The sequence below is a fragment of the Plectropomus leopardus genome, chromosome 3 (genome assembly GCF_008729295.1).
Source record: "Plectropomus leopardus isolate mb chromosome 3, YSFRI_Pleo_2.0, whole genome shotgun sequence".
NCBI lineage: Eukaryota > Metazoa > Chordata > Actinopteri > Perciformes > Serranidae > Plectropomus > Plectropomus leopardus.
This window is the reverse complement of record NC_056465.1, coordinates 25,551,224-25,563,947: the sequence shown is the minus strand read 5'-3', so window position 1 is coordinate 25,563,947 and position 12,724 is coordinate 25,551,224. Positions and strand designations below refer to the sequence as shown.

Genomic DNA, 12,724 nt, shown 5'->3' with positions numbered 1-12,724 from the left:
GATGGGAGGGAAGTTTAACGTAGTTCATTTACACATACTTCCCACATTGTTAGGATTAAAAGCAGATTGAAGACCAGCAAAGTATCCCTTTAAACACATACAGAGAGAGACCCATAGTAACACGCATCATATACTCACCTCATTGGTCCAACGTTGAGCGCAACAAACAGCAACACCGCCATGAGACACACTGCTCTCCTCTTTGGCGCTGTCACCTTTAGTGTTGTGTTCTGCAGGAAAAGTGAGTTGTCATGTTATATTACAAATTACAAAGCAAAAATATGACTTGCATGGATCTCACAATACAAGCTGTGAAAATATCTCCGCTTTTGTTACAGTGCAGAAGCATCTTTACGAGTGCACGCTGTGTGGAAGTATTGGCAGAGCTCACCTCGCTTAACAGACCCTCCAGCTGCCTCTTGAGGTTGCCATTCTCACACTTGAGCACCTCATTCTCAGACAGCGCCACTTTCAGGCGAGCTTCCAGCGAGAGCAGATAGTCTTTCTTCTTTTTCCGAGACAGGGACGCTGACTCACGGTTCTTTATCATGCGCTGCTGCCTCTGGGACAACTTGGACTGGAGCGACAGAGACGAAAGAGAAAGAACAGCATTTGATAAAGGTTGTTATTCATGTCAAGTCGTCACATGTGGATGTATCGACTCCACACCTATACAAACAGGAAAGTAAGGTGGTTATTGTGAGAATGCAAACAAAAGCCTACCTGAGCCACCTGTTGGTTACGGATCATAAGTTCTTCTCATGTTATGTTTAACCATAATCGCAAGGGCGTTTGGTTAAAAATGGCTTATCATTCATAAGAGCAATACAGCATAGCACAGTCAATGATATGCTGATTACATTTACTGCTGTTTCCACACTAGATCTCCAACATCTGTCAAAGTTTTGCTCCACTCGGTCACACTCTGGAGGATGTATATGGTATGTTGAACAACACTGAGGAACTCCTGACAAGAAGAAGTGTGCACAGGCATACAACCACCAGAAAAAAGGCAAAACAAATGAAGAGGGTAAGCCAACATAAAAGCTTGGGTTGCCTTTGTTTTTCTCGCTGAGAGAACACCTAGGTTGCTGATGCACCTCTTTATTACTGTGATAGAATAATACACAGACACGTTCAAGATGTGTCACAAGGTTAATGACACCCCTGCAACAAATCATGGCTTCAACACTGCCCCAAAGGCCTCTTAAGTGCACGCGATCAAGCTCCTGCTTGAAAATATTTACACCGACATCCTCTGAGAGGTGCAGAGGTCACTTGCGAAGCCTCTGTTCTATATGTGAAGAAAAATGTGTTTACAGTGTGTGTCACTCTTTGAGAAATGAGTTCACATCTGAGACACATAAACACACAGGCACTATATGTGTTTTAGGTCTGGGTGATCCATAGGATTTTATTGTCTGTAATTAGTGTCTTACACACTCAAGTTAATTTGTAAAGAAATAGACAATATTATCATTTTTCTATTTAGATTTTCTTCACTTTAATTGAGACTTTATTTCAAATAAAGACTGACAAAACTTCTGTAAAGGCAAATAAAAACGAAAAAACGTGGATATACTTATGTAAAAATAAACAAATTCCCGAATAAATAAATAAATGTGAATGGTTTTACAGCTTGTTTCCAAGAAGAAATGGGATTCCTTCCACTCAAGGTCAGTGAGAACTGAAACGTTCGCATGCTAACCCAAATAGCACATCCCGTAACATGACCTATCTCAAATTAACACGACCCATGGCTGTGGTGATTACCCAAACACCTCCATTGACCATCCAGTCCCCAGCTACGCCTCTCATGCCCTCCTCCAAACACAAACACCCTCCCCGGGGTAAGCCTCTAAGATCCTGGGCCTAATAGCCCCGCTGGTGATTAAGTTATTTGGATCCCTGTATTTGTGTTCTGTCTCCTGAGAAACCCCTCTGTCTCCCAGCCCAGATCTGGGAGCCGTGCCACTAACCCGAGCCTGGGAACTCTGCAAGTAAGCAGTTACCAGGGAGTGGAGAGCAAGGGGAACTTCACATCGCCACCAGAATGAGGCCGAAGGAGGAAAATGTGGGGCAGGCGGCAAAAAATGGCAGAGCTGTATTTCTCAATGAAACCTATCTGGAAATGGGCGAACACGCTGAAAATGACACAAACTATCAAAGTGTTTATGGGAGAAAAAATACTGCCAAGGTGCCCACGAGCAGGACAAATGCCTCCAGCAGCTCATGCAGAACAGACCAGAGACCAGCTGCATACTGCAAGGTGTTGCTGCCTGTGCAACAACTCCGCAACAGATGAATGCACGTGACAAGAGCGAAAAAACGAGAGCTGACAAGCCAGCAGATCCCAGCATGCCTAATGGTCACACTGCTGTTGAGGGATTTTCATTCAGCGTCAAGGGTTACTCCAGGAGGAAGTGTGTGATGAACCATTAACCTATCCAAACGGGCGGGGGCTTCGTTTAACAAGTTTGGGTGAAAACCTTCCTGATTTTACTGTAGGTCATAAACACCTAGAACTGTGGCATGCTTCCACAGGTGAAATTACTGTCAACTCGTGATGCTGAATTCCTTCCAAGCACTATTTTGCATTGCAATTCTCTTTTTAGATACTCATATTCCCTAAACCTCCGTCTTTTGAAATCTGCACAGAACTGTGGGTTCAACATGACACTGCAGTGCAAAAACAAGAGACATTGTTCCAGCTGGCTGATGCCTTGCAGCTGTTTTTTGGCATTGAGGTACTCAGGCAACCGTTAGTGGAGAAACTGGTATTTTTTAGGCATGTTACCAATCACAAACTTCCCACTTCCATTAGATACTTTACAGCAGGGAGTGGTAAAAAATAACAACTGCCTGCCCCACTTTGTCAAAACACACCAACTTAACAAACATATAGCATTTTTAACTTTGAAATAAGAGTTTTATGTGATGGATTTCCAGTGGTTTTTCCTGCTGCATCATATTACATAAATACAGCTTTTACACATTATGACAAAAAAAACAACAACAGATGTGGTAAAAAGCTGAAACATGAGCTTTACATTTACATCCAAGGAGCTGAAACGGTCAACAGATTTCAACACAACATATGGTAAACTCCTCAAATCACTGGGTGTGTTTAATTAAGAGCCTTGTTGTTACACATTTATGAGCGATTTATCTGTTTGAGTGTTGAATAATGACACAAATTGAGCAATGGCCTAAATCAAGCTCCCTTGTAGCTATCCTGGAATTTTACTGGAGCTCTCCGATTTGGAAACTGGACACTGATGCAGAAGAAAATGAAAGACGTAAAACCATCTTTTGTTTTGGATGTAGGGGAACCCTTTCCATCCATAACTCCATGCTTTCCTGGGGTTCCCATCTTGTAAATCCTCCCATCCTACTGATGGGGAGGATTTGTTGAGGCCTGCAATTTGAGGAAGGACTGTTTTTCAGTCTACACACACACACACACACACACAGAGCTAAACCCCCGGCAGTATAGGAGCTCATTACATTACAGTGACCCAATCCCTGATGGCTGTTTACAGCTGTCGCAAATGCTTCGTCCTGCACAACACCTGTCTGAAGCATGTAATCGTTAGCAGCCGTTTAACACCCAGGCTTATATAGGCTAACTATAGCCCAAAATACAGTACTGTAAACGGCACGAACAGGGACACACACAGAGAGACCAACTGTAGATACGACATGTAGTAACACCTGGCACAAACATGCCATCTTTAACAGGCATTTTACACATCCCCCGGCCCACCAAGTCCACCACAGCGCTGTAGCCAAACCACAGTGAGGTTATAAAGTGAACACAGCTGCAGTGGGTCCGAACACTAAGCATACACATTCACACAACATGGCACCGCTCAAGAGCTTCTCGGTGAGCCACGGAAACAACTCTTAAGTCCATTTAAAGCGAGACTACCGGTATGTGACTTTTGACGGATGACATTTCACTTTCTTTATCTTACAGATGAAAAGCTACATTTATATAAGCTCTTCATAAGCATTTAATCAAATCATTATCCACATTAACACATTCAGGGGTTTTGCTGCAACAGCCTCAGTTGGTGGGGTATGACAAGTAGCTTGTGGTGACTAATGTGAGCAAGTTTTACACAGATATTACTGACAGATAACAGTACTAAGTTATGTAACAGCTGACATTATGACTCTGTTATACTTTTGTTGTCATCACCATTATTTTTATTTCTAGGGGATGGGAGGAAAAATCGATACAATATAGTATTGTGTTATTTTTGCAATTTCAAATCGATACATGGACACCAGGAATAATGTTTTTTTTATTATATAACATTCGGTAGCCTGCTAGACTTATAGAATCAATTTGCTTTTTTCAGCCCAAAGCCTGAATTGAGATGACCACACTATCAACTTTATCTTATGAGATAAAACTGATCTTGACAAAGTTTACCATTGGGGACATAATTTACAGGTGAAAGAAAAGTAACAAAAATTACAATATATGTAACTGAAATACTCAGCATATCGCAAAATGTTTAAAATTACAATAATATTGTATTGTGACATTAGTAATGTGATATTATCGTATCGTGGGGCCTCTGACGATTCCCACCGCTAATTATTATTTCTATAACTGTCCATTTTTAGGTTTAAATTCTGTATTATTTTGTTGTGGTTGTTTACTGTACAATGTAAGGCATGCTTGGGTCTCGTGAAAGGCACTATAAAAATCCCTTGTTATCATTATCGTTATTATCATTATTTTTATTAAAGTGGCTACAGTAGCCTCAATTTAGCAAAACAAATATGTAATCTAGCTTTAAGTCAATATATAGCTGATAAGACATCCAGATTCTGGAGTACACCGTGTAAATACTGATTACATACTTTCAGTAAACATCTTTAAAAACTTTCCCCACCTCTCTCGTGAGAAATTAATGGAGTTCTCAGCTCCAAAAACAGTCTTATTTTCCCCCCTCACTATTAATTAGTACAGTCCCTCCCCTTTAATCACCTATTCTAAACTTTATTGACGTGGTTCTCTTCACAAACGGCTGAGAGGAGAATTTGTTTTGGCCTTGAGGTTTGGAATTCCTCGACATTGTTCTGAAAGAGCACTGGCATGAAAAGTGCTCCTCCAGACTCGATTATCCCTGTGATAATTGGACAAGTTCCTCTCAAACCCTTTCAGGGGCCGACTATTTTTACAGCCAGAGGTCAAACATTACCATTCATAAAACAACAACACTGAACACTGAGGTTAATCGTTAAAAAAAGCCTGATGGGAAAACATCATTAATGTCGGGAAAAATTGGGGCGACTGGTAAAATAGAACACTGTGACATTAAGTTATGAGTAATGTTTTTCGCCTCTGTGGGTAATGCATCGGGGCCACACAGTGATTATTCCTATAAGATGATAATAGCTGTAAATTGGATCCATTTTCTGTGGTTGTCTCCGTGTCACCACAGAAAACACTGTGAATGATTTAGGAGACATTCCACAAATGCGACGCATATGGTTCTTCTTAATTAAAAAGCTACCCTTACCAACAACAACGCCTTTTTTGCAACTTTGCTGCCACGTCAGTTTGAGCTAAACAGCGAATGGGAAACACTGTGAATGTGGAAGTTTTTCTCACCAAAAAAAAAAAAAGAACAAGATAAACAAAAGACAGAGTGAGAACATGTTTCTCAGCTCACTCAGACATGAGCAGGCAGTCAGGAACTGTCATACTGCGGACTAAAGCCTGAAACAACACTCAAGTTGCTGAAAGTCATGGCATCTCTCTGACTTTGCGATGGAGCGAGCAACAAAGCGGAGAGAATCAGAAACAGGCCAACCAACTCGCGCTCCGGGGATATCAGAATCGCCCACCCAAAATAATACCAGCATGCACAAAACCTTTTATGGAGAGACCGAAGTCTGTACCATAAACAAAACATACTATAACTGAACTTTTAAATGTCTGAAGCAGTCCCTCCTACACTTTATAGCACCTTATATGATTCCCTTAAAGCTCTGAGCTGTCCTGTGCTGTCATTACACAGACAGCGAGAGAAATGAGTGCATGAGGGAGAAAATCTGAAGATCAGGAGACGTGTGTGTTAACTTTGCATGTTTGTCTTTGACTTCTGTTCACTGCAGCTGTCCTGACATCACCCCTTACAGCAACACACAGAAAGATCCACCCTGTGTCATCCAAATGGAGAGTAAAGTCCTTCGATGACACCATTCAGACTGTCTGAACTACAATTACATAACGTACATGTTTCCAATGAAACCCCACAGGTACAAACAAAGCAGAGGCCAATAATGATCATCTGTGGATTGTTTGTGAGTCCATGAGCCAGAGCCAGAAAATCATCAACATCATTTTCAGATTATATTTGTAATTTGCAACTAACATGCAGACTACCAACAAAAAAAAGTATCAGTTTGCAAAATGGCAAAATCATTCAATGTGATGTCATAGATTTTGTCATAAATTTTGGCATCATTGCATCTTTACGGACCGACCGGTCTGTGCAGTGTTATAACTTTCCGGTCATAGTGGAAAAATACATTCACCATCGTAAATAAAAAAAGCTATTAAGTTTTTCCTTCACTTTAGTTTCATACTTTATGCAGACATTAAAGTTAATGGCTCGTGAAATTAAAATAAATACCAAAAATAGGGTAAGATGAGAAATTTTGTGCAGGACAGGATCCAGACTGAGTGTGAACATGGCAACCAAGACATCATAGTTACATGGTGGGCAAGTGCATGCACGCCCATGCGGCTACTCACAGGCATGCAGCTGCATGACAGTACATACGAGCAAGTCCTCACATGTCCACGCACACAAAATAACTCTTGAAGTCCCTATTTGGTCCTATGAAGAGGTTTTGTGTAATAAATTGCTTGGAGGCATTTTTAGTAAGGAAGCAAATTAAGGAGTATGACCTTCAGAAGAGCTTATGAGAAAAAACTGAAAACAGATCAGAGAGAGAAAAATGAAAAAAGAACTACACGTTTGACAAGGATGTCAAACCCTATAAGGTTTGGAAACAAGGATATTACTTCATCTACTGTATGTACCTGTATTCACTGACAACATGTCACCAGAGAAAAAACAGGTGGAGTCCCCGAGAGACCACGTTGGGTGTAACCATGGATGTATGAAGAGAACTGGATACAGTGTTAGAGGCGGGGCCCCATTCATTCCGATGAAAGTTGCTCAGCGGCACATGAAGCCAAAACAGCTTGATTTTGTGCGGTATGAAATTACACAGATCTTCCGCATTGTGGGGCCCACATAGAAAGGGCACTAGTGACCTACAGTGGCCGAGCGGCAAACTCCCTATTTAGCCCTCTGCGAACTTGAATGAGTATAAAAATGATTAAATCGTGTGACTCCTCTAGACTTTGAAAAATGTTATCAGATTGAATTAATCAAATCCCCATAGTTAAAAAAGTTTTAACACTAAAAAAATGGTCTATGTGAAAAAGTATTTTTTGGTCCCACTGCATCACATGATGGACCCAGAAGTTGTAATTCCACATTTGCCCACTATGTAAAATTGTCTTCAAACCACAGTGCTGCTCCCAGGGGCTTAGGTGTAACCAATCAAGGCAAACTGAGTGTGTCGAAACCATTTTGAGACCCTGGATCAAATAACATGTTTACAGTTATGTGGTTGTTTGACAACAGACAGAAAATGCATAAGTGGCTGCACCTGATGTGTGCAGTCTGCTATAATGACATATACTCAACGTGTATTTACGTAGAAAGTTGGATGGGCCGAATTGCAAGTTTTGCAATAAAAATGTTGCAATTCATTTTATACATAAGTGGAAATTTGCTTTTAACCCTTTAAATGAGGGCAACAGCATAAACTTGTGCTTTTCCTAATATACACCCCTCTGTGTTAATATCTTAGTGCACTTTAAGAATGTAACAGTGAGAAAGAGTACAGAGTAAAGACTGTGGACCGGACTCACATCATCATCTGAGGAAGGAGCTCGAAGTGTGACAGAGACCGCCTGAGGAGTAGCGACAGGGACGGACATGTCCTGGCTGAGCGTTGGCATGGTGACCACATTGGCAGTAACAGCCCGTTGTGTCTGGATCTGTAGCACCTGGCTTGGCTGAGACAGCACTATGGGATGTCCTGAGAAAGAGTACACAACACATATTTAACCACAGGTCTTAGCTGTACTATAATCATATTTTACTGTATGATTAACAGTAAATAACTCTGACTGTGATTATGTGTGTCCGTCAGTTTGTGTTCACGTTTTTATCCTATATTTGTCCTGCTATGACAAAACATTCAACCTGATATTCTGTACAATTTGGAGGCTGCATCAGTCCCTCCCGCTGCAGATGGTACAGTCCAGCTCCTTGACCTCCCCCCTCACCTCTGGTGACCTACATTAACCCCTCGTCTTTAACGGGACTCTCTGTGTGTAAAGTACAGGTGGAAAAGATGTTTACCATCTCGACCTGTGCTCTTAAAACTTCCACATTCCAAACTCAGAGGTGACAGAGTTTTATGTGCATGAACACACATAAACCTGCATCTTGGCCCATATTTTAAATTGATTGGACCCTGAGAGAAAGAAACCAGCAAAACCTCAACAAAACATGATATTGTCCATGTTTACAATGTCACTATAATTAAAATAGGAGCCTCCCACAGCGTAGCCCACCCCTCACAGTAAGACTGTGCCAGGAGCCATTCCTCAAACCCACCCAGCAACCTTCACGTCTTACACTAAACAACCTGTCAGCGTCAATCGTGGAGAAGTGTTGGCGAGTCTTGCTAATAAATGTGTGTGGTGTGAACGCTGTGTCTTTTGCTCGAGCTCACCATCTGTAAGAAGAATTTATGAGGATGAAAGTCAAAAGAAATTAAAAGCCTTGCGTGCACCTGTCAGCCTGTTTGTTCTTTGGAAATACTGGTCAAACTCCATAAAATGTCACCAGGAAATATTTCTCATTTATTCTCTCCGTCTGCCCGATGCAAAACGCTCTTTCCTCAGCTGTGAAAATTTCAGAGATCTTAAACCAAAGAGACTCGTAACGCTGAGCAGGCTTGACTTGACTTCCATCTGGGGTCCTAAACTTGGATGTCTTGGCTTTAACCATCTGCCATCTTGGCCATTACCAGGCAGACAGGAGAGCCAAGTTCAAATTCGAGTCGAGAGAGGTCAGATACTCCACCCACTTGGGTCCCAGGCAATGACATAAGTATTTACATTGGCCTAGGTGGTGTTGATGTAACGGGACTGGTAAACCAGGCAGACGAAACCACAAAACACAATAATAATGACTTTAATGCACGAAACACACAAAATCACACAGCAGCCCATAAATAGGTTTCCATGTGGGTTATAAAACAAACTTTCCTAATTGTATATTTATGAAGGTTGACTCCCTGGATTGTTTTTCTTTTTTTTTTAAATGCAGCCCAAATGTGGACACTTTCTGAAAATGAGAAGGAAGTATTTATAATCCTAATGTCTGATTTACTTATAATTATTTGACCATCAAACAGTGCAGCATGAGACAAAAGGGAGTGAGAATCACTGAAACTAAACTTAAGTTAGAGCACCATCTGCTGGCCAAGGCACAACAATTATACTATTCTCTAAGCAACAACAAACTCATCGGAAATAACAAACAGAACTAAAATCAGAAAATATTCAAATAAATAACCAAACGCTCTAAGTAAATAACAACACGCTGCTTGCTAATAAAATCATTGTCCTGGTCTGATGCAATACAGTGAGATGTGAGGTCATGTGTGTCAATGTGCTGCAGTGTGAGCTCTGACCTGGAGGGGGCGCTGGTTGGATGTTGACTGGCGCTTGTTTGACCACAGGCAGCACAGTGGTCTGCAGGGGCTGGATGATGATTGTCTTGGCCTGCAGGGGAGCTGCTGCATGAGCCAGGGGCACAGTTGTGATCAGCGGCTTCGGCTGGATGGAAACCTTCGGGCCGATCTGAATCGGCCTCTTGGTTGGCTGAGCTTGCCTGGCTGGTGTGTGTCAGGGTTTGGGGGCAGGAGAAGTGATATAAGAAAACAGGAAGCTCAGGGGAGGAAATTCACATTAACAGTTATAAGGTATTTTTGAGCATACGAATGTAGATGGCATCTGAGCAAGCAGATGGGCGGTGGTGGACGCTGCCTTACCTCGTGCAGTCTGGCTGGTCCTCTTGGGAGCTTTCTTAGCTGCGGGAGAGATTACAGAGAAGCCACTGGACTCAGAGCAGACTGTCACAGGAGAGGGCTGCCATTGTGGAGACAAGGCTTCATCCTGGATGAGGAAGCAGAGAAGACTGTCACATGTGTGTAAATATACCAGTTTCATGGTATACCATACAATAAAAGTTGATGATTATCATACAGTGAACATTTGCTTAAACGCAGCTGGATGGAGAATCTCACCTTTATTTATATAGGACTTTTTTTTTGTTTTTGAAAAGTTCTAAAGAAATAAACTTTATAATAATAATAATAGTAATTAATAATTTCCATTATTGTTATTTATTCGATTTTTTTGTTGTTGTCATTTTCTTAAGTGAGAACCTCAACACATACTTTAATTTTAAAAACTGGTTTCAAGATTCAATTACAGGGATAAAATGTTTTTAGCTGCAAAAAAAGAAATGTTTTTATTTCTTTAAAGTTCATTGCAACTGTTAATAATAAACCAAGTAAACACAGTAAACTCCTACAAATGTGTAAAGGTCAAGTGTGTAAGATTCAGAGGGATTTAGTGGCATCTAGTAGTGAGGATTGTAGACTACAACCAGCTGAAACTTCTCCCGGTTAGATTTACTTCAGCGTTCATTGATCGGGAGGTTACCAAAAATTATCCGCAGAGCTCTCTTGCTCTTCAAAACAAACGAACCAGGAGATTTAAACTGGTAAAACACTGAATCAAGCAATGTCACATCACAGAGAAGTGTTTCTCCCACACTGTTTGGCTCGTCAGAGATGGGCCGCTAGCCCAGCACCTGCTAACGTGCACTCAGCTTTTTTGTCAGATAGCTTAAGATCCAGACATTCAGAAGGTTTGAGCAATAATTGTCCATAGATGTTGTTTCCTCTCCAAAACAAACAGACCCAGTGATTTAAACTAGTAAAAACACTGAATAAGGCAGTTTCATATTACAAAGCTGGTTCTTTCAACAGCTGTTTGGCTGGAGGGGCAGCTAATTAAAGGTGGACTATGTGGAAACACAAACTGCCCAATCTAGAGCCAGTGTTTGGTCTGTCCGTTCTGGACAACTGTAGAAACATGGTGGTGCAATATGGCAGTCTCCATGGACAAGGTTGCTTCCTATGTAAATATTAACGGTTCATTAAGGTAACAAAATTATAGCAATACTCATTTTCAGCTGATAATACAATATAGAAAACATACTTATTATCATATTCCGTTTCTGCAAATATACCCCCGTACATCTTACACACTGGACATTTAATTGCTTTGTCCTCTGTTGCCACACACTGTCCAGCTCTGTGTCTTGATTGCACAAGAGCCTGTTATTGTCATCCAAACTGTGTACTGGTAAAAAAAAATTACATCACAGCAGCTTTAGCATCATGATGCTTGCCTGCAGTTGTATGAGTCATAAAAAACTTCACAAGAATGTAGAAAACACTGTCTGTCCAAACATGATTGTTTTTACGTCAGATAAAATATGAATGTCATTGTCAAAATTCAAGGACTCTAGCAAACAAACGTGTCCTTGGATTCAGTCAGGGTGATTCGGTTAGCAGACAAATGCGTGCAGACTGTGTCGGGACGAGACAAAGATGTAACCCTTGTCCTTGTTTTGACACACTGCGAAAACATCTGCCTGCTAAATTATGCTAATGTGGCTGAAGTTGTCAGCACCTTCCATTTAACGAGGGGGTGGGGCACAGCTCAGACGGACGGCAAATTATTACTCTGACAAGGTGTTTAAGGCTTTTGTTAATAAGTGTCTAAAGTGTGGATCCAAAAGCAAAGAGCAGGTGTTAATGTTTGGACACCATCTGTATGAAGCTTTTATTTGTTCCGACTGCGCACCGAAAGGGGCACATATGTAAATACTAAAAAGCCAATAATAGTGGTAGAAAATTTGCATTGGAAATACAAGTCAAATGCCCAAAACTGAGAAGGACGAAGGGTTGAAGACAGTGACTTACTTGCAAGGAGTATGGGGACAGGGCTTCCACAGAGGAAGGAGAGGGGACAGAGCTCAGAGTGTGGGCAGGTGACAGAGAGTCCACGCTCACCTCGCCATCTGGATACACAAGGACAAAGACACAGAGAAAAGTGTCACATCTGAGGGCTTATCAGCACACACGGATGTTACTATACCTGTATATTCCCACACATAATCTCAACACTAACACACATTATATATTCTTAATTCTTTTAACAAACACCGCTGTGTCCCAAACATACAAATCTAATTCATTAAGTACCCCTGCTGTCTTTGAAAATTACTCATAAAACAGCCACGCAAACAAAAGTTATTAGTTATATTTGGTCACAATATCCGACATTTTTTTTAAAAATAAAGCACTACTAGTAAACATTCTGAGAGGCAGGTAACTCCGAAAATAATAATAATCTTCAGTAAAAGATTAGCAAAAGCAGCAAAACAACAAAAACAATATGCCTCGATCTGAACTCCATCATATTGCCTCAGCACATCACTGTGCGACAGCTGCACATAAAATGTAT

General features: G+C 41.2%; 1 protein-coding gene across 1 annotated transcript in view; it reads right to left on the bottom strand.

Annotated features, from left to right (window-relative positions):
• Positions 1-12,724, bottom strand: part of atf6 (activating transcription factor 6) — a 40,723-nt gene that overhangs the window by 25,238 nt on the left and 2,761 nt on the right. Inside the window, exons 4-9 of the mRNA XM_042481521.1 lie at positions 12,181-12,278; positions 10,174-10,297; positions 9,814-10,017; positions 7,976-8,145; positions 392-577; positions 139-230 (exon numbers count right to left, since the gene is read on the bottom strand). Coding sequence (XP_042337455.1) covers positions 139-230; positions 392-577; positions 7,976-8,145; positions 9,814-10,017; positions 10,174-10,297; positions 12,181-12,278 — 874 coding nt within the window. The remainder of the gene's footprint in view (positions 1-138; positions 231-391; positions 578-7,975; positions 8,146-9,813; positions 10,018-10,173; positions 10,298-12,180; positions 12,279-12,724) is intronic.